Source organism: Macrobrachium nipponense, chromosome 29 (assembly GCF_015104395.2).
Source record: "Macrobrachium nipponense isolate FS-2020 chromosome 29, ASM1510439v2, whole genome shotgun sequence".
Classification (NCBI taxonomy): domain Eukaryota; kingdom Metazoa; phylum Arthropoda; class Malacostraca; order Decapoda; family Palaemonidae; genus Macrobrachium; species Macrobrachium nipponense.
Window position 1 is genome coordinate 46,974,624 of NC_061092.1, and position 23,185 is coordinate 46,997,808.

General features: G+C 41.7%; 1 protein-coding gene across 5 annotated transcripts in view; it reads left to right on the forward strand.

Annotated features, from left to right (window-relative positions):
- The window catches only part of LOC135206259 (myosin-11-like), a 1,008,036-nt gene extending 987,338 nt beyond the window's left edge, over positions 1–20,698 (forward strand). For all 5 annotated transcript variants that reach the window (XM_064237668.1, XM_064237666.1, XM_064237664.1 and 2 more), the window contains 2 exons: positions 5,357–5,527; positions 20,559–20,698. In XM_064237668.1, the coding sequence (XP_064093738.1) occupies positions 5,357–5,527; positions 20,559–20,631 (244 nt within the window). In that variant the 3' untranslated portion in view covers positions 20,632–20,698. The remainder of the gene's footprint in view (positions 1–5,356; positions 5,528–20,558) is intronic.
- The last annotated feature ends 2,487 nt before the right edge of the window (positions 20,699–23,185 follow it).

The window sequence follows — 23,185 nt, forward strand, 5'->3', positions numbered from 1 at the left end:
AATGGGAAATAAACAACAGCGATATATCCTGTAAAACAAGTATAACTATTACAATACTAGTATTTCTGATAATCATATAAAAGTGCTGAGTAACAATAGTTGTTTTGGAAATATCTCGGAGAGAGAGAGAGAGAGAGACGAGACGAGATGGAGAGAAGAGAGAAAGAGATAGATGAGACGAGAGAGAGAGAGAGAGAGAGAGAGAGTGTCCAGTACAGTTTAACCTGTGATATACAATTTTTCCACCTTAGAACGAATTGATTATGCCTGAATTTACCCAAAATTATATAAAGATGTTTTCAGAAATGCGCCAGAACATTCACCAAACCAATTAAAATTGGGCTAGAAAATGCGCTAGACGCAAAATACAATACGCGTCGTTTGTGATGCCAATGAGCCAGAATTGGCGCATTTCACACTGGTTTGGCAGCACTGGAAGACAGTCTCAACTTAGCCAGTCTAAAAGTTGCCATTAGTGAATTTATGGGCTATAACAGTTCATAATGCCACCTCTTTCCTGCTTGATTCCCCCAAATCAATGGTGCGTAATATTGTTACTCACCAGGAGTCACTCCGTTGTCCACTAAGGGTTAAGTAAAATTAAGCAAACTGATTTGAACCTCTAGTAAGTTGCTTGAATAATGGAAGATAGCGAGAGGTTGTGCTTGAAGGCTAAATACATAGCCACAGCTCTAATATCATGCGCTCTAACCTTAAAAATAGGAAGATGTTCTTCTCCAATTTGAGAGTGTGCCTCTTTTATTAAATCTCTTAAGAAAAAAAGAGAATTTTTTCCATTAAAGGCTGAGACACGTCTTTGACTGAACACCACAGATTACTGGAGGTTCTTTGCATCTTCTCTTACTGAACAAAGTACTCTTTCTTCGTTGTTCGTACCTAAGGTATTGCTGAGGTTTTTAATACTGACAGATTGAGGCCAGGGTTTCACCGGTTATTCGTTCTTTGCCAGAAATCCTAAATTGTAGGAGCATGTGGCATCACCTTGCATGAAACCTACCCTTATATCAATTGCTTGAACCTCACTGATTCTCTTGGCAGTTGCCAGCTTAACCAAGAATAAAGCCTTCTTCATTAAATTCTTGAAAGATGAACTAAGTGGCCCAAAAGTGAGTCCTGAAAGCCATTCAGGGCTAATTGAAGTCTTGTGAAGGTCTTCTGTGCATTGGTCCTTCAACGTTGATCGAAGGAGCCCTTCTTCCAAATAAAGGACAATGTTGATCCCCATAAGATGAAGCCAACCTGCTAGGGGAGCTAGAATGTGTGTGAAAACTTGAGGGGCAGGTTGACAGTCCGAAGCACAGTGCTCAAAACTGGAAGACTCAGTCCTGGAAGACAAATCTGAGGTATTTTCTTGTTGAAATGTATGAAACATAAAAATATGTCCTGCATATCTACCAACATCATCCAGTCCCTTTGGTGAGTGAATACAAAACTGGAATGGGTGGTTTCCATTCTGAATTTTGTCTTCTGAATGAATATATTCAGAGCACTCACATCCAGGACTGTTCTCCATCTCCCCATGCCTTTGGTACTATTTCCACTGCGTTTGGAAATAAGTGTGGAAACTTTCTCTGAGATAGCCAACTTCTCTGAGTTTTTGGAATAGGCAGTCAAGGCGATGGGATTCTTGACTAAGGGAGGATTTTCCCTGAAAGGGATAGAATAGCCCTCTTTGAGGACTGAACAATCTATTGTTCCGCACCTTTTTCCTCACCTTTCCCAGAACAAGTGGAGTCTGGCTCCCACTGGAGCATGGAGGATGCATTGATCACTTCTTGGTTGCAGGCTTGGAGGAGGACAATGTCCTAATAGATTTGCTTGTGAAATATGCTGTGGGTCTTGTCCTGGCAGGGTGTCTTGCTCTTCCACCCTGAAAGTGCTGTCTTTGAATGGGCACTTCTGAGGTTCCTTAGGTTGAGATCCTGAGTAGATTTATTGTGCAGGCATGAGGCAATGTTGTTCACAGTGGTGGAAACAAAAAGTCTTTCACTAAGGGAGGAAAAAAAAAAAAAAAAAAAGAGCTGACTTCTGGGTTGAAGTAACTTCCTTAGCTGTGTAAGACCCATAACACTCTCTTCTTCAGTACTCCCATAGTAAAAATGTAGGCTAACTCACGAGCAGTGTCTCTGACTCCCTTGTCTAAACAAGAGAGAATCCCAAAAATGTTAGCTACGTGTTCGGAAGGAAGCTAAGGGTAGTCTTGAGTTTTCCTAGCAAGAGCGCATACTGCCCAGTCCATAAAACTGGTTACCTCAAATACCTTAAACGAGTTGCGTAATAAGTGGTCTATTTCTGCAGACGAAAACATAACCTTTGCTGCTAAAAAGGCCAATCTCTAGAAGGATAAATAAGTGCTGAGAAGTCCTCCTGGGCAGAGCCAGCCATACCCAATGAGGGAGCTTCTCCCGTGGCATAACAAAAATACAGTAGACTTCTCATATTCATGGGGGATGGGTGTCAGGCCCCTGTGAATAGCTTAAATTTGCAAATGCTTAAAACCCTTTAAAAATGCTTATAGTACCTAAGTAGTATTTTAACAGTTTTATCACAAAAAGTGTAGTCACAAAAATTATATGAAAATACAGTCACTTGTGAATATTTCTCAATGAAAAATACTGCGAATAGATGAATTTTCTGTGAATAATGCTTATATATATGATTCATGGAAAAATATGCGACTAGGCAAGTACGCAAATAGAGGGGGTTGACTGTACCTTCTCTAAGGTAGTCTTGCTAGAGGAAAGGGGAAACAGGCCTTCCCCTTGCTTTCTCTTGATAGAAAGCCACTCGTCTGCTTCTCTATGCACCTTAGCAGACATAGAAAGTACCATTCTAGGAAGAAGCTTACTCTGATCCAGAGTCTGGCTACTCATCATGAAAGTAGACATTGGTGATGCAGGAGCTGCTGGAGTAAAATAGGTAGGGAAACTACAAAGTAGGTAATGAAGAATTGACCTGTATGCCATTGAAGATGAGTCCTCTTCTGCTTCTTTAAGCACGTCTTCCTCTACTGAAGAAGCAGGAGATAAACGGACTTCCAAAGTCGGGCAAGGTACAGTGGACGGCTTCTTCAAAAATTTGAAAATGTCATCCAACCTCTTCTGAATGGGCTGTAATGAAGGATCTGCAATCGATTACATAGACGATGGTGCTTAGGAGCTAAAGCAGAAGAATTGAGCGTTGCAGGTAGTTCTAAAACATCCCGTGGAGTGTGCACTTCTGGGTGCTTGGGCGCTACAGGAAACTCCTGAGAAGACAAACGAGTGTGCACTTTTGGGCACTTTGAAGCTATAGAATGTTTGGGCACTAATGAGCGGTCTACAGGAATAAATGTCCAGGAGTTTGTGGGAGCTTGAGAGGTTTTGCAATTGCTGGCGCCAATGGGCGCAGCCACAGTACCAGATATGCTAACACTTACTTCTATCGGAAGAAGCTCTCATGGCTTCTTTGAAACGCCTTTTCTCATCCTCACAAACAGAAGAGAAATGTTCTGTAGAGTCCCAGAAACTGCAAGACGGTTGATCTTATGTTAAAGGATTGCCTCTAGACTTCATGAGAGGCACCTGAGAGGTACTGGGCGTATCTGATGGTGGCCTCTTCAATGGCCTAGATTTTTATTTAAACCGCTACTGGTACCTATTCTTCAGGCTCGACGCCTCTAAGCTAGACGAAAGCTTCAACACCTCCGTAAAGATGCCTTTCCAGTGGCTGCCTTAGATGCCTGGGGAAATCGCAACAGGTGCATCTGAGGGGTCGACTATTTGTGGGCAGACCCCGCTGACCTCCCTTGGGCTTCAGGTATGGCTTCTCCAAGGTTCGTGGGAGTGTGCTAGTGACCTTTGCCTAGGAGAATCAGCAGGATGGGCAGCCAGCTCCTCCACTAACACGTCACTTGCAATGTTAACACCTTAGTTACTCACCTTCTCCATTAGGGCTTTGAACAATGACCCTAACTGAGCCATAGACTTCACAATGACCTCAAACTTACGATCAAATTTGGACTCTAATTTCGACTACAAATTGGCAATGGCATAGGGGGTGTCAACGAGGGAGCTAGGTAATGGTTGGTGTGTTAAGACTGCGGAAGGAGTAGGAGACCTAACAAGTACAGAAACAAGTAAGTCAATATACTACTACTATCCTGACTAGCAGTTGTCTTGTCATGCCTAAAATTAGCCTTTCTCCTTCTATCCCTTTCTAACTTATTTAAATGGAGAGGAAGTACTTTCCATTGTTTTGTGTCCCTGTCAATACATTCATCTCACGTTAATGATGGTGAACAAACCTGACCCCTGCATGAAGTGCAAATTGTGTGCATATCTTACTTTAATGAAGTCAATCTCGTATTACATCCTCTGCTGCAATAGCGAGTTGACAACAAACTTGCATCAAAATCTAGAAAAATTAGTCCAGTCGGTGGGGAAAACTTAGCCTTTTAACCAAAGACCTATCTGATGAGAAAAGCTACCAACAATAAGCAATATGTTCTTCACCAATTTGCATATACAACTGGTAAACAACAACGAATTTCAAACCATCATTAGGTGAGGATCGACAACCAACGTCATCTTCTGGCAGAAACAAATTGACATGCCTTTGCCTAGTTGTTCCTCTTTCTCCCGATAGTGGTCAGGGCTAGTTCCTACACCAAAACAAAAGAATTGCTACCTGAGATTTTAGCTGCCGCACCAGTTAGAAACTATAGTTATGCAATTACATATACAAAAATGACATTTTATATGATATTGCTTTTAAGCCAACAACAGTCAGGAAAGCTTCCAAGCAAACAGTGGTCTATCCAGGGCCTGCCCCCTTACAATACTTCTTTCTTGGTGTTCTATATCACCATTAACAGCATTACTATTGTGTTTTTCTGCTCACACATTATTGCCAGCCATAGGGTTGACTGTTCATTTTTATTTCTATAATATATGTACTATATACATATATGGTTATGAAATTTTGGAGGCTGCAGTGCTTGCAGATTATATGGAGCTGTGGATAGTGTGTATGTAGATAATTGGTGAAAGAATAATATTTTCACATGTATAACAGGTAGAAAAGTTATACTGTAACACTGTAACTAATTACAACTGTGGATATGGTGGTAAAGATATGGAAATTTTATTTTACATTAGTTGTATGCGTAACATTATGGTGACTTTTAGACTAATGGCTATTTTTCTTAATACATATGTAGTACTAGTAGTATATACTTAACAATATGGCAACTTTTAGATTAATATATATTTCTCTTAATACATATGTAGTACTAGTAGTATATACTTAACAATATGGCAATTTTTAGATTAATGTATATTTCTCTTACAATTAGATTACAGTCTCAGGTAGAAACCCAGAAAAGGGATTATGAGGAAAGGATTACAGAGGTTTCACAGAGACTGCAAGACAGCCTGCTTAAGTATAAGAATGCTCTTCAATCTGTCCATGAAACAAAAACAGAATTAGCTGTTACAAAGGATATTGCTTCGCAATACAATATTAGGTGAGTCATGAGTCATCCTGTTATATTTGTTTTGAACCCACCATATTTTAGCTGTTTATATTATAAGGCAAACTGACAAATTTTTAATGAATTTGTATCTTTCCTAGCTGACAATCCGAGGTCTTAACAATAGGATAATCTTGTGCCAGCTGGAAACCAGTTAAAAACAATCAAAGATTGTAAAGCAAAGAATCTGTGGCATCTGGTAACTCATGCGTATATGAGGTGGAAGCTGGTCACCGACCAGGCATAGAACCTCATGACACAATAGTCTTTTTTCCAAACCCAGGAAAAGAGAGGGATGGCTAGAGGTTGGTAGTAAACGTTAAGACCTCAGGTTTGTTAGCTATGAAAAATACAAATCGATTTAAAATTTGCCATTTGTTCATATGCGGAACAAACCCTCAGTCTTAACAATAGGATAGACTTATACTTGGAGGGAGGTACAAGCATCTAAACTGGCTGGGAGTTAACCCACCTGACCACCCTTCCTAGAAGAATGAGTTCTAAAGAAAGGGCCCCAAGCCTGTGAGAGAATAGACAATCAGATATCTGTAAACTCTGCCATCAGGGTTGAAACACAATGGTACGTATATGCCAGATTCATTGCATTCCAAGAACAAAAGAAAACTCTGCCTGTTTAAGCAGCAAACCATGCAAGCCACAGAGGTTTGTCACCACTCCTCACTCCCCTTGCTAGAGAGAGTAGCCCTTGCTACTGAATAGCAGATTTATGTATTGTATAGTCACAATACAAAAACCACCACCAGTGTGACCACCCCTATTCACCTGTATCAGACCAGTTCCAGCATAGGATGTGTCTACTCTTCGACCCACCCCTAGGAAGAAGAAAGGAAAAAAAATAGAAGAGGCCATCCCATTCACTCATTCTCTCTTCCCCACAATCGTTTTAGGTAAGATGCAAACTGTCCCGCCAGGGGCACTGGGTGAATTACAAAACTTGTTGGGCAGCCACCATCAGACCCAGGGAAAAAGTGTCTAAAGACCTGTGGGCAACGTCCTTAAGGTAAAAGGAAGTGAACATGGACTGACATAGCCAAGAACCAGCGCTCAAAATTCTGTGAACAGACAAGTTTTTCTTAAATACTAGAGACCCTGTAGTGGGGTAGCACCATCAGTGTAATGTAGGCGTTACTTAAGGTTCTTTGTAGCGTCCCCCTTCGACTCCTAGCTGCAACTATACTGTCATTTCTTTTACTGTACCTCCGTTCATATTACCTTTCTTCTGTCTTACTGTCCACCCTCTCCTAAAAATTGTTTCATAGTGGACCTGGAAGGTTTTCCTCCTGTAACACCTTTCAAACTTTTTACTGTCAATTTCAGTTTCAGTGCTGAATGGCCTTAGTTGCCCCAGTGCTTGGCATAATGCTAAAAATCTATATAAATAAAATCAAATTAAATGCCAGCAAGGAGCTTATACCTCTGATGTCCTGTGCTCTAGCCTGCACAGACTCAGTGACAGAACTAGCAAGTGAGAAGTAAGCCTGTTTGTCTCATGTAACCAGAATGAAATGATGTTCCACTCATCCATGAATGACCGGGGGTGTGGTGGAACACCGGTGCATAGAGGGTGGCATAGAGAATCTGTGCAGGGAGCATCAGCAGGGGTCGAGGTGTTCCGAAGTTCCAGCAGTCCTCTGTCAAAGGCTTTGCAATCTATGTTCCTGGATTAAGCAGTCTTGATGATGAGGTGTTTTGACGAGTTTTACTGCAGCCTCAGCATATCCATTGGATTGAGGGTAATGTGGAGAATTGATGCTGTGGAGAACACCCCAGCAGTCAGCTAATTGCTTGTATTCATGACTGGAAAATGGGGGTCCTCCATCAGTCCATATGCGGAGTGGTACACCAACCTACCTGCCCAGGGACCCAGACTGTCCTACCACCACCAAGGCAACACACATACGCACGCATACACTCACTCACTTGTCTCACTCGCTGCCTAAACTCTTTACTTCACAAGCCCACTGTAATGAAATTTTTATTTTCAATCACTCCTGGCACACTCCTTCACTTACATACAGTGAATTGGATATTTTCTTAGCACTCTACACACTGTATAAGCTCTCTTACAATACTCGACTCAACTTGGCTCAGCAAGAGGAGCAGCTCAATGAGTGGATAGATCAGACAGAGGATCCAATGGGAGATGACAGACAAACACACCCCACTGCAGCTGATGACAGTCCCAGTTCCAACCTCCCACCTCCTCTGACTCCCAATAGGCCAGAAGGCTGGATAATGATATTCTACATCTTATACTTTTTCTTCAGAATTCCAGCTTGCTAGAGCAAGAAATACAGAGACAAGAGAAGCAGACCTTCAGACAACAAATGGAGCAATCACGACAGGAAGACAACCAACAATTTATGGACCTTTTCACATTGCTATTGGGACAGATTGCGGCATCGCAACCCCAGCAACCTCATACCACATCCACACCCCCTGTCACACCTGTTCCCCCAACCCCTAGCATTGCAGTGCATATACACCTACAGTTACTAGCAAGCCTACGGGTCACCCTCCACCCTTTTGCAGCAAGATGCAACATATCAATCATTTTGTCAATGGAGGCTCCATTTCGAGGACTACGCAGCCTCAGTTGGACTTGATAGATTACATCAAGCTCCCAGTTGATACACCTCAGGAATTGCATCTCCCTGGACATGCAATGCCTGCTTGCGCATACACTAGGCATCTCTCCCGACACATCACTCTCTCTTACAGAGGTGTTGGATACACTGCAGAGGCACTGTCACAGCCTCAGAAATGAAGCATTACAAAGTAGGGAATTGTTGTCCTGCAAACAGGCCATGGGAGAATCGTTTGCAGACTACTATGCACGCCTTAAGCATCTCGCTGATGAAGTGGACTTGTACACTGGCAACCCCGGCAATTGCAGATGGTAATTTTGATAGGCATAAGGGACAAAGAGTTAATACAACACTTTATCCCCCTCCAACCCTCATCTACCCTTGCAGAGTTTGTGACATGCTGCCACTCCTACGAATCTACAAGTGCGACTGCGTCAGCCATTGCATCCTCTCTTAGCCTAGCCAGGTCAGCGCAGTATCTTCATACAAGAGGAACCAGCGCCTACAGAAGAGGGCTTCTCATTGATGTCCCGACCAACGCTCTAACGACTCCAGACAATGCCCAGCAAAAAGTGCAACCTGCAATAACTGCGGACACATAGGTCATTGGCCCCGCTCTCAGAATTGCCCTGCTAAGGAAGCTAAGTGCAATACCTGCCATAAAAAGGGACATCTCGAGATGTGCAGTTCTACCAAGACGATGCAGACTGGATGCAGCCTCACCTTCAAGCCAAGTGGAAATCGCCCCCTACCACCTAAGCCAAGCACCAGATGCTGTCTCGTGGGTGCCAACTCAAATAACAAGTTCCCCACACCAGTCACTGTCTCCCTGTCATTTGGCGACATCTCATCACATCTCCAGCTAATCTGCAGTACAGCAGCAGACATCACAGTGATTGGCACCACACACTTGGATGCACTCTGCATACCCAGGACAAGACTTTCACCTCCACCCATGACAGGTGTTGTGACACCAGATGGATCCCCCATGACACCAGCTGTGGGATGCTTCCTAGCGACACTTCACTTTGGCAACAAGTCGTGCTTAGTAACCATACACGTGCATTAGGGTATCCAGACTGCCCTTCTCTCCCGTGGACATTGCCAAGCCCTTGCCATAGTGTCACCAGACTTCCTGAAGCCCATTCTCAAGGTTATGCATGTCAACAGATGTGCCCAGTTTCCTACCTCCGCTATGACGTCACCTGCAGCTGCCAAGGACTATTTTCTCTGCCATTTCAGCAACATTCTCATGTCCAAGACTGATCTGCAGACTTGACCACTAAAGAAAATGACAGGTCTCCCAATGAGGATTCACCTGAAACCCGGAGCTGTACTGTTCCCTGTCCCATGTCCATTCTGTTCACCCTTAGGTGTCAAGTGAAAGAAGAACTTGACTCCTTAGTGAAACAAAGAATCACACCAGCAGGTGATGAACCTTCCGAATGGTGCCACCCTCCATGGTCATGGTACCCAAGTTCTCAGGTCACCTGCCCTACACACCCATTGCCCATGCCCCATGATGCTGTCCACAACATCTCTCCTAATGCAAAGTACTTCACTACAGCAGATGCTCTGTATGGCTGCTGGCAGAAGAGGACCGCTACCTAACAACGTTTATAACTCCGTACGGGAGATTCCAGCACTGTCATGGCTCAATGGGATTTTTGGCGACAAGTGATGCATACTGCCTCCATGGTGATATGCATACTGCCTCCATGGTGATACGGCCTTACAAGGTGTGAAAGTTGTGGATGTCATCCTCCTGTCTGATGAGGGTCTCCCTTTCCACCTACAACAAATTGTGATGCATATACAATTACATGCATACATGCATATTATTAATTTGAGAATTATGTTTACCTTATCATTTACTTTGCATTATTTACATTATCATTTACCTTGCATTTATCCTTTTACCATTTATACTCTACTTATTGTAAGACCACTAGTTTAATTACGCATCGTGGCAACATTGCTATTATATGCGGCAACTTCTATTATTTCCTCCTATAGATATGATGCATTAATCAGTTCCTGTCCTGTGGTCACTGAAGCGTGAAGCATGGAACTTCCTTCCCCCTTCACATTGCTGTATCTGTCAATACATGGAATTTTAAAGAACTTACAGTTACATGGAATTTTAAAGAACTTACAGTTTCATTTCATCACCCTTCGTTCCATTCATTACATGGGCGTATGTGGCAGGGTCACAAGCCACGATAACACTCTCTACCTTCTCACCTAATTACGACGTGTTTGTATTACCCTTACATTTCCTTCTTCTTCTAGCACATAACTCAATCCATTGAACCAAACTGTTTTCACTGCATGCGGACCTTCATACTTCTCACGCATCTTACTCACTGTCAATCTTCCTTTCTCAACCACTTCCTTCAACACCTTATCATCTACTCTAAAATTCTCAAACCTTTCATTTGCCTGTCTCCACACATCCCACTCATCCTCATTCAAATCCAACCTCACTCTCACATACCTCTCATAATTCATCACATACTCACTTGGAGGTAAACCTGTGCTTTTATGTACTGACCCATTATACATAGCTACCACTCTTCCTAACAACAAATCTCATGCATTCTCTCTGTCGGTCAACATTCATAACATCTCACTCAAGAGTCCTTATGGTTCGCTCCGTCAATCCATTTGCGCTTGTCATGCATGGAGTTGTTAATAGTACATGCTCGATACCCTAATCTCCCAACATTCGCTCTAAAACTCCAGCCCATTATCACTCAACATTCTTACTGGCTTCCTCACACATACAGGCAATAAGACTATACTGACTACTCTTGCAACATTCTCACTAGTCTTATTCTTCACAGCTGCACAACTTACAAACTTACTCTTATGATATACCATAACAACCGCTCCTACATTTCCTTATGATATACCATAACAACCGCTCCTACATTTCCTCATACGGTTACTGATAAAGCTACACAATCAATTGCCACCAACTCAAAATGGTTCTTTTGTACTCAACTTCAAAACAGCTGGGCTAGCATAAACTCTCAGATTCTTTCCCTTCTGACATTCTTCACACGTAACTGCCACATCTGTAAAATTTTCCTTAAATATGGGGAAAACAGATGCTCTTTCATACACTCAATCAACTTAAACTTCCCCATATGTCCATATTTCTCATGAACTAACATGCACATCCCCACTGCTCTGCTCATTGCAAACACTTGAACATACATCAACTCTCCTGTCTTCTCTCTTGAAAAATACACCACGCCTTCACACAACACAAACCTCTCAGCAAACTGAGGCATCTTTTCCCAGGTACTCCCTCTAATACACCTGCTCAACTCACTCACCCCAAAACAATTCTGCTGCATCTCCTCAGTGTCCTCCATTGTTAGCAAATTCATTCACACTCTCATCCAACTCCACTATATTCTCCTCCTCACTCAGACTGCTACTAATCACTCCCACAAACCTGGCCATGCTTACTACCTCACTTTGAATTCTCCCTACTACAACTCATCTTTCAACAGAAGTCCTTTCCCAACATCCACCATCAATCCATTTTTCCTCAAAAAATCCATCCCAAACAGTATGGAGGAGTTATGGGAGTTCCATTTGACAACGTCCTTGAGAGAGTGAGAGAGAAGAGAGAGGGCGTAATTGGTATATGGATGGTTAGCGATTGAATTGGCTGTTGGTGAGTTCTGGGTTGTCTGCTGGTGCAGTTGGAGTTAGTTGTAGTGATCAGAGTTCTAAGGAGAGTCTGTATTGAGAAATCATGAAAGTCAGACGTTTTGGGCAATAGTCTTGGCCTATTATTGGTCAATTGTGTTGTTTTCAGGGAGTTATTTGTGCTGTGTGTTTGAAGGTTGTTGTGCTTGTGTGATGGGAAGTTGTTGAGCTTGTAAGTTTCTGTTGAGTTGTGAGTTGTTGTAGTTGAGGGTTGTTGTTGGGGAGCTATTGTGGTTTCTTGGTGTTGGTGTGAGTGGTTGGGTGTGGGGTTGTTGGTTTGATGTGTTGTTGTGGTTGTAGTCCTTGTTTGTTGTGTTGTTGTGGCTGTAATTTGTTGTTGTTGTTGTGGTTGTAGGCCTTGTTTGTTTGTTGTGTTGTTGAGTTGTGGTTGTAGTCCTTGTTTGTTTGTTGTGTTGTTGAGTTGTGGTTGTAGTCCTTGTTTGTTTGTTGTGTTGCTGAGTTGTGGGGTTGTGGTCCTTGGTTGCACGCAGCAGTTGTTGGTGTCTAAGTGACCTCGTCCAGTGGACAGCCCAGCATAGCCCTGAGTATCTGGAGTTGGGGTGAGTAGAAGTGTTTGCGTTTTTTGTTCTGGGTGTAGGTAAGTCAATTAATTGTCCTGCGTGTATTCTGTAGTGTAAAGAGGAAAGTGTGGCTGAGGATGAGTTTGGCAACCAGATTGGTTAAATTTATGTGGGGGTGTCTTGCTCGCTTGTTTTTTAGCTTGTGATCCCGCCACATTAAATTTTTGGCGCCTGAACAGGGACTGCAGGTGCGGCAGCTGCAGGACGATTGGGGTAGTGAGTTTTGTGATTGGTGGAGAAAGTGAGGATGGAAGGGTTGAAGGAGATGGAGAGGCTGAAGGAGGAGTTGCAGTTGGCGAGGAAGCTAAGGAAAGATTGGAAGTGGAGAATGAGAGGTTAAGGGTAGAATGTGAGGAGCTGAAGAGCGCGCTAGAGGAAATGAGAGGAATGCTAAGGAGTGCAAAAGTGGAAATGAAAGAAGAGGTGAAAGGAGGGGAAGAGAGAATGGTTGAGAAAATGGATGAAAAATTCGGAGTAATGATGAAGGCAGTGCAGGAGATGATGAAGGGATTCACAGGAGAAGGAGAGGACTATGGTAGTAGGGACATAGGGAACTTTTTTAAGGAACATGAGAAGTATTGTGTGGAAAAGAAGACGACTAAGGGAAAGAAGGTTAGTAAGGGTGATGGATAGGATGAGACTAGGACTGAATACATTGGGGAAAGGGCTGAGAGTGATTTAGATAGTGGTGAGTGGAAACAGGTAGGTAGAAAGAAGGGTAAGAAGATCGTAATCAAGAGCATGGATGTTAGTATGGAAGTTGATTCGTTGTATTCAGACGAGGTTAAGAGGGATCAGAATAGAAGTAGCGAAAGTGAGAATAATAGTGAGCAGGAAGTAAAGGCTGTGTATATGAGAGAGGTACCTCGATGTGCACAATACGAGGAATATGGTAGTAGGGACATAGGGAACTTTTTTAAGGAATGTGAGAAGTATTGTGTGGCTACGTATGGGAATAACGAGAGTCTGGGCAAGAGAGTTAGGTAACTTCTTGACGGGAGTTTTGTTAAGGATGTATAGGAGTGTAGGGAATGTGCCGTATGAGTGTGTGAAAGCCAGGATTGTGGAACAGGCAAAGAGGATAAGGAGTAGCATTAGATATAGGAGAATGTGGGTGAGTCATTGTCAATGTATGTCTGTAAGTTAGAAACATTAGCCAGGAAAAAATTTGGGGACAAAGGATAAATGAGTGTAAAGAGTTAGTGAGGAAGTTGTTGGCAACTGTGCCTGAGAGTGTGTATGAGTTTATAAATCTGAAACGTAAGGAGAAAATGCGATGGACGAATGAAAGGTTAACGTGGAATGACATTTTAGAAATAGTAGAGGATTATGAGTTAGATAGGTGTATGAAAGAGAGTAGAGTGTTAGCGTTAGGACTGAAGTAGCTTAGGCTATACCAGAGTTTAAGAGCTACAGGGAGGCAGTTTTAGAAGGGCCGAGGCGAATAGCAGAGCGAGTGGTTGATGGGAGTGTTAGAGCAAGTAATATGAGTTTAGTTAGCCCTAAAAGAGACAGGAGTGTGAGTGCGGAAGAATAGGGTCAGTTAGTTGTGAGCGAGAGCAGCAGTATTACAGAAGTGGTAACCCAGGACACAAGAAGAATGAATGTCGGTGTCATTAGGCAAATGCTTCGGGTGTGGGCAAACTGGGCATTTAGTGAGCGAGTATAAGAAAGATAGGGATATTAAATGTTACAGGTGTGGACAAGTAGAGCACATAGCTAGTGGATGTCGGGGTACCCATATGAACGTAGCTTGCAGCAATTGCAGGAAGAACAGGCATTATGCGTGTGAAATGTGTTGAATGTGGAATGGAAGGTCATGTAGCGAGTGTGTGTAGGCAAAAGAGGGTGAGTCAGGCTGGGAATTCGGGAAACTAGGTATTAAGGGGATTCAGTTGGGTGGGTCCTCTAGTATGCGACAGTATGTTCAGGAGATTGTGATGAGTGAGTGGTTGAAAGTGAATAAATGTGAGCCGAACATCAGTGAGCAAATGGGTTTGGGAGATCGGCAGTTAGTCTTGTTTGAGTATGGAAGAAAGCGGAAGAAGGTAAGGAAGGGAAATGAAAGAGAGAAACATGAACTGCATGATAGAGGGGTTAGTGTTGGGGTAAAAATGTGGATAAGGCGTGTAATACGGATGACTTTGAGGGAAGGAATGATACTTGTAGTGTGTGTGGGTTTGAAAAGTCAGGGTTTAGTGAGATGGTTGGCAGTATGAATGAATCTCTTCGGGAGTTTGGCAGGAGTGTAAATGAGGTGAATGATTTGGTGGCAGAGTTACAAGAGATGCTAGGACAAGACTTAGAAGGGGTAGATGATATAATGAATGGGATTTTGGAGGACAGTAGCGAGGGAGATAATATAAGTCAGGAAGAAAGTGCTTTGGAAGAAGCAAATGGCGATGCGAATGAGAGTGTATGAAGGGCCTCGAACGAGATCCAGGGGGCTTGCTTCCGAGCATCCTTGGGTGATGCGAAAGTTAATTTAGTGTGGATGATGTGAGTGTAAGGAGATATTGTCAAAGGTAACAGGGAAGGAAATATGGAGGAGTTATGGGAGTTCCATTTAACAACATCCTTGAGAGAGAGAGAGAGAGAGAGAGCGTAATTGGTGGATGGATGGTTAGCAATTGAATTGGCTGTTGGTGAGTTCTGGGTTGTCTGCTGGTGCGGTGGAGTTAGTTGTAGTGATCAGAGTTTTGAGGAGAGTCTGTAATGAGAAATCATGAAAGTCAGGCATTTTGGGCAGCAGTCTTGGCAGTACTATTGTTGGTCAGTTGTGTTGTTTTCAGGGAGTTATTTGTGCTGTGTTTGAAGGTGGTTGTGCTTGTGTGTTGGGAGGTTGTTGAGCATGTGAGTTTCTGTTGAGTTGTGAGTTGTTGTTGTTGGTGGGGAGCTTTTGTGGTTTCTTGGTGTTGTTTGTTGTGGTTGTAGTCCTTGTTTGTTTGTTGTGTTGTGGCTGTAGTCCTTGGTTGTTGTTGTTGTGGTTGTAGCCTTGTTTGTTTGTTGTGTTGTCGAGTTGTGGAGTTGTAGTTCTTGGTTGCTTGTCGTGTTATTGAGTTGTGGTTTTATTCCTTGTTTGTTTGTTGTGTTGTTTAGTTGTGGGGTTGAAGTTCTTGGTTGCTTGTTGTGTTGTGTGGTTGTGGTTCTTGGTGGTTGAGTTGTGCGGTTATAGTTCTTTGTTGTTGGTTGTGTGTTGGTTTGCGGCGGTTGTTGGTGTCTCAGCGACCTTGTCCAGCGGACAGCACAGCATAGCCCTGAGTATGTGGAGTTGGGGTAAGTACATGTTTGCACTTTTTGTTCTGAGTGTAGGTAAGTCAATTGTCCTGCATGTATTCTGTAGCGTAAAGAGAAAAGTGTGGCTGAGGGTGAGTTTGGCAGCCAGATTGGTTAAATTTATGTGGGGGGTCTTGCCTGCTTGTTTTTTAGCTTGTGATCCCGCCACAACAGGAAACAACATGGCATTTCCTCATCTCTCAGTACCACAAAGTACACTTCTACCTCAATCTCTCACATCTTCCCATCCAACTGACTTTCCTGCTATACCTGTCACCTACTCACTTCTTTTAATGTTCCAACTCACTCTCTCAACGTCTCTAATCACACATGTATTCACCAAAGATATTTGGGTTCCTGTGTCAACCAAACCACAGTACTGCCCTCCAGTGACATCAACTCCCACAGTCATTGCATTTCCTCCCTGGTGTGCACACTGACACTTATCCCTTCTGCCAACCAAACATCCTTCACTTACATCCTTACTATTATCTTCCACTTTCAACAACTCATGTTCTATCTTCAATATTTTCCTCCTTTTCATATTTCCTTTCATAACTTTTTCTTTATAACCCAGTTATAGTGTACCCCACTTAAACACTGCAAATGCAACTCATTCATGCTCACTCTCTTTCACTCCTTCATGCTGATACACAATAGGTTTCTCACCCCCAAGATGTGCAGACACAATCACCTTATACTTCTTGGTTACTACCACCAAAACCTCCTGAAATGGGCCCACTCCAGGACACAGCATTGCTCTCAGACTCTTCCGATGCCACTCAACATTTGACATTCCCAAACATCCAAGTCTCTTGCTAACTTCCTCAATTACCTCAGCCTTCAGTTCATTCACACTTCCAGGCACCTGCACCTTTAAACCTTCATCCACCAAATCTTTCAATCCATACCACACACTTTCAAACATCAAGTCACCACCTCTTCTACTCTCACGTGCTACCACCAATCCTCTCGGCAGATACTCTAGTCTTATGTCTTTTAAGTTATCTTCCTTCCCTTACCTAGGTAGTCTAGACACCATGTCTGCAACAACATTCCTCTTACCTGGAATGTACTCCACAACAAAATCAAAATAACTCAAATCCTCTACCGTTCACGCAATCCTGGTAAGAGATCCTGCCTTCACTCGTTGTTTTTTTTCCTCTAATCCCATTAATCAGGCAGAGATTTCACCTGAGATAATACAAAAGGACGAGTAGAGGGAGGTTTGAGGGAGATATCCTGTTTATTACATGTAAGGTTTTCAATATCTGTCTTGGTCGTTTGTGCTCTAACCTTACTAGGCTGAGCACTTGGCCCAGTATGTCAGGCAAAAGGAGTCGAAGCATCCTTCACTGAGGATGAGGAAGGATCAGCAGATTGGAGTGGAGTCTAGTGGTGGAATGTTGGACCACAGGGGCAGAGGCATCCTTCATTGAGGATGAGGAAGGAGTAACAGACTGAAGTGGAGCTCTTGTGGTAGTAAGAGCTTTAGAATAAATCTTGGCTCTTCCCATTAGTTGTTTTGCGTGTCCAATACTGATGTGTTCTGTATGTGCTTTATTAACTGCTGCTGTTTCAAGTTTAAATTCTTCACATATTTTATCAACTGATTTGTGGTCTAGCTGACAATTAATACATTTAGGTGTATCTGAGCATGGGCCATGTTCTAGGGCAGAGCAATTATCACGCATCTTATTATTTTTACAAGCTTTTGATGGATGTCCAAATTTAAAACAATTAAAACACTGTAATGCTTTTGGATGAAAAGGTCTAACTCGCACTCTTTGATTTTCTATTACTATATGAGATGGTACACTACTGTCTTCAAAAGTAAAAAATCATCATATTGCCATTTGGGACCTTTTTCACTTTCCATACAGTTGGTGGACACATATCTAAAATTTCTGCTTCGGTAAACTCGTACGAGTCTTTATCAAAAACAACACCTCTTCCATAGCTAAAATTTAGGTGAGGACTAATTTTCTCTATCATATCATTGTTTTCAACTTTCATCATTATAAGCATCTGTGCTGAGTTTTAGATTTTGCATGAATCAGCACAGAGCTCTTACCAAATCTAGTAATATCACCACTCATTATGCTACCTACTTTTTGCTGAAGGTACCTACTAAACTTATAATAGTTGAAATTCTCCTCCTTGGCTTTTACTACCAGCCATTTAGGAGGTTGGGGGACTCTTATTTTGCCAATGGTACTACTATTGGAGTTGAAAAGATGTTTCGTATACAGCTTCTTGAAGTTTAATATCACTTGCTGGTCCATGGGCTGGAGGAGAGGGGTGGTGTTAGGCAGAAGATAAAGAACCTTGATAAAAGAATACTCCACTATGACATCTTCCTCGAGGCCAGGAGGGTGAGCAGGGGCATTGTGCAACAACAGCAGACATTTCAGAGGGAGGCGCTTCTCTTCCAAGAATTTCTTCACTGTTGGGCCGAAACACAGATTTACCCACTCGGTGAACAAGAGTCTTGTTACCCAGGCTTTCGCATTAGCCCTCCACATCACTGGAAGCTTCTCCTTTAGCACTTTGTGGGCCTTGAAGGCTCAAGGAGTCTCCGAATGATACACAAGTACGGGCTTGACCTTACAATCCCCACTGGTGTTGGAACAAAGTGCGAGCATAAGCCTGTCTTTCATAGGCTTATGCCCAGGTAGCTTCTTCTCTTCCTCCCCGATGTATGTCCGACGAGGCTTTTTTTCCAAAAAAGGCCAGTCTCGTCACAATTGAAGACTTGCTGAGAACTGTAGCCTTCCTTGATCGTCATCTCGTCAAACGTCTTAATAAAGGCTTCGGCCTCTTTTGTGTCCGAGCTGGCAGCCTCCCTATGCCGCACCACCGAATGGATGCCAGTCCGTTTACGGAATTTATCAAACCACCCCCAAGAAGCCTTGAAGTCTGGGGTTGCCGTCGATGTCCCTTCTCCTCTGTCGTCTTCGCCCTGGGCGATCAGATCACCGAAAATAGCGCTGGCCTTGTGGCAGATTGCCATCTCGGTTATTGTATCGCCAGCGATTTCTTTATCTTTAATCCTTACAAGAAGCCGCCTCTCCATCTCATCATGCACATGGCTCCTGTTCTTGAACAAAATAGTCACGCCCTTGAAAGGTGTAGCTGCTTTGATGGCCTCCTCCTGCTTAAGGATGGTGCCTATTGTCGACGGATTTCGGCCGTATTCCTTAGCGATCACACTCAACCGCCCTTGCTTGACTCCAGTTAATAGGATGATCTAAATCTCTCATATGCACGAATAATGCATTCGATATTTGCCTAGTTCTCACATAATATTGGTGCTGTTTGAGACGTTGTGAAAGAGATTTACTGGTTTGTCCGTAATAGACTTTATCACACTTTTTGCAAGGAATTTCATATACGCAGCCTGGAAGGTCTTTAGGAGAATTTTTTATACTAAACTCTTGACATTAATATTACTGAAAACAACATTTATGTTAAAAAGCTGTAAAATTCTAGGATTATCTAAAAACCTTTCATCATTGGGTAATTTTAGAATGTTATGCTTACTAAATTCATGTTTGTCAATTGTTAAATAAAATATTTTTCTAGCTCTTTTCCATGCCTCATCTACAAAAGTCCTTGGGTATTTACCGTTTCAATGCAATATCATAAATAGTTTTAATCTCAGTGTCAATAAACTGCAGGCTACAGACACGGAAAGCCCTTAGGAACATCCCAGAAAAAACAGAGAATTTAATATTTTGATGGTGATTGGAGTAGTAATGAACAAAAGAGGCAATGTTAGTTGTTTTCCGAAAGACTGAAAAGGTGAAATTTCTATCATTTCTATGGACAGTTACATCAAGAAAATTTAAATTACAATTTCTTTCTTCCTCTACAGTAAATTTTATAAAGGGACTAAATTATTGAGATTATTAAGGAATTCCTGGAGATTTTCGTGAACATACAGAAAATATCATCCACATACCTAAACCATATAACTTTTTGGGGCAAAATTCTTGGTAAGAGTTTTGTCTAAAAAAATTCCATGTAAATATTGCTATGGACAGGAGATAAGGGATTACCCATAGCCATGCCAAAGTTTTTTACAAAAAATTTCCCGTTAAAAGAAAATTTACTATCTTTGATACATAACCTTATGAGACTAATGAGGTTTGCTACAGTTAAGGGAATATCATGACGTTCTATGATTTTCCCTGCACAATCTATGGTCCAGCATCACAGATGATAGATGTACCACAGTTCTCACTATTTATCAGATTTAGAAAATTTTGACAAAAGTAGACAAATCCACAAATATTAATCTAAAATATACAATGTTACATGGGACTCTTGGGTTCAACCCCAGGAGAAAAAAAAAATCTAAGAGGTTTGAGAGCTCCCTCACCATGTTAAGATGGTCATATGCTGGGGGAAAGGTGGCCTGCAAGGCTGTCACAAATTCTGGGTTTGTATATTAGTAAATATCAAACACAGTAGTATATTCAATAGTATATAAAAAAAAAGATAATAAAAGAAAAGATCCCACTGGGGAAATCGAGTTTAATGACAATCAGTCAAGAGCTCACGAAAACATGTCTGCATCGCATGTCGCTCAAAACCAAAGTGGAATGTTTACATTCGGGCAGGCGGGTCTCTTCATCTGCTGAATGGTAGTTATTGCCTAACTATTTGTTCAAGAGTTTTTAACAGCCATGCTTTGCCGTAAACAATTCCTATTGTACAGGACCGAGGGTTTTTATATTGTGTAGGAACAAAAACAATTTATCATTTATTGGTTTCAATATTGTTGTAGATGACTTACATAATTATATATTAAAATATTTCCTTTTGCAGAATTGAGGAGTTGGAAGCACGACTGCGAGGAGCAGAGCAAAGATATTCCACACTTAAGAAAGCTGCTCAGTAATGGGTTTGAGTGCACTTTGAAAGGTTGTGAATTAACTTTACAAAAGATTTTTTTATATTACTATAAATTGTTTCATTGTAGCCTCCTACTTCAAAACATGAAAAACTGTTCCTGTGAGCATGCTATGTGCCTAATTATGCATTCTGCAGTACTGTTAAAGGTATTTACCAATAGCCTATCAATCCCTAGCTGCATTACTTGATATCTTCACTTTTCTTGGTTTCTTAAGGCCTGTCCACACTAAGAAACATTGTTTGCAAACAATTTTACCGTATATTTGTTTCCCATCCAGAATGGAAAAATTTAGTGTTTCTGTGAGCATATGTGTATATACACATGTACAGTCGACAAGAATAGTCAAGATACAGTTTTCTTTAATCTTCGGACACATGTTGCTCAATAATGCCACACCTGGCAACTCTAGAAAGGAGGCAGTGCTTCAAAATCATAGCATTTGGTGGTTATTAAGATTTCCATTAACTTTACACCATAAAGATTCTGTAGAATGTAGTAACAGGCTCTGTATTGTTCGTTAATGTTGGTTTGGTAAAGTCAGTTCAGAGTAGAATATCGATCATCCTTTTTAAAACCTACTGTGAAACTTACTTATATGTAATATTTGACACTAAACTGATGTAAAATTCATGCGTAATTGAAGACGGATCTTAAAAAATAAGAGAAAATGTTTTAAAATTTGGGCAGTACTTGTGGAAATCTTGAGCAACAATACAGTAAAGAATGAAATATTATGACGAGAGAGAGAGCGCGTGCAACCATAAGCCTATCGATAGCAATACTTAATTCATTATATTTATTTTGAGAGATTGAGTGATGATAATTTTTCAAATGTTTCAAAAGTGGAGAGAGAGAGAGAGAGATGTGGTGATTGGGAAAGAAACTTGGAAGAGAGAGAGAGAGAGATGTGGTGATGGAGAAAGAAATTTGGAAGAGAGAGAGAGAGAGAGTGCAAGCATAGACCTAACTATAGAGATACTTAATTAATTATATTTACTTCGAGAGGTCGAGTGATATTTTTTTCAAATGTGTTTTAAAAGTGTGGGGAGAGAGAGAGAGAGAGAGAGCAAAATCTGCTTACATGAAAGCATAGGCCTATTTATAACTACTACTTAATTTCATTATATTTTCTGGGGGGGGAAATTGAGTGGTGATCTAATTTTTGAAGTGTGTTTTAGAAGTAGAGAGAGAGAGAGAGAGAGAGAATGAATTATAGTATTGGTGATGGACTCGTGACAGGGGAAAGGCAGAAGAAAGAGCGGTGAGTTGGTGCACAGATACCTGGGAAAAAGGGTGATATGCTGCCAAGATCGTGCTGCACTATGCTAGATCAAATTTGAAGGACCATAGTATTCAAGTTAATTCTCTAAGAAATTCATACCCTAATCTTGATTTCATTCGACAGTTGCCGTAGCATCCAAAAAATAGATATGGAATATTTCAATCACAGGCTGTGGTCATTCTTGCTCTCTTGATATAATCTGTACTTTTGGAGATCAGTTTTCATCCACAAATCATTCACGAAAAAAGCTGTTAAGTAAAATTATTTATTACCGCAAATAATTGAATGTGTACTGCACAGATAATTAAAATTTTCATATCGTGCAAAAAATGCTGATGTGTTGGGAGATCTTTCAGCCTCACGGGAAGGTATTGCAATCGTATAGGCTAACTATGAACTGCTTTGTAATGGGAGCATAGCCAGAAAATCTTTCCGCTGACATGCTACTTTAACCTTGATAAAGATTTATTTTTAAACAGCGACTAGCATTTAATCCATGTCAACATTTCTTGCTCAAAGTTCTAGGGCTCCTTCTCACATCATAGAAAACGCTCTTGCGTATGCTATGAAGGAGTAATGATTGTAGTTTATATTTGACAATGTCTCTGAGAGTTGAGTGGAAGAGAGAGAGAGAGAGAGCAAAATTGGCGGAGGAATAAATGGGAGTGGTTTGATTGCAGTCATAAGCATGGTCTGTTGTGGTGATTGCCATGTATATCAGTGGCGAGCGTCTGTTACGAGAGTCGGGAGAAGTGAGGGAGTCTGTGATCAGAGCCAGTGATGAACACACAGCTTTTTGTGAGCAGTATTAAATATTATTGATGGTCAGTTATTTTGTGTGTTTTTAAGTTGTTTGAATTATTGTTGATGTATGTTTGAAGGTTTTTGTGCCTGTGTTGTTGGGTTTGTTTTGCTTGTGGGTTCTGTTGAGTGTTGCGTTGGTGAGTTTTTGTGGTTTCTTGGTGTTGTAGGTGGTGTGTTGGCTAGTCGTGTTATTGTTTTTTGGTGTTGATAGTGATTATTTGTGCAGTGGTCTTTTGTTGAATAGTTATTGAATTGGTGTGTGGTTGTTGTCCTTGTTTGGCTGGTTGTGTATTGTGTTACGATGGCTAGCCTAGCTTAGCTAGCCTCTATCTAGCGGACAGCAGTGCGGCTCCTCACCCTGAGTGTGTGGTAAGTACACGTGTTTTGAGAGTTTTGTTTTTTTAGTTTGTATTCCCACTACAATGCAGCTAGATTTTCTTAACCTACTTTATC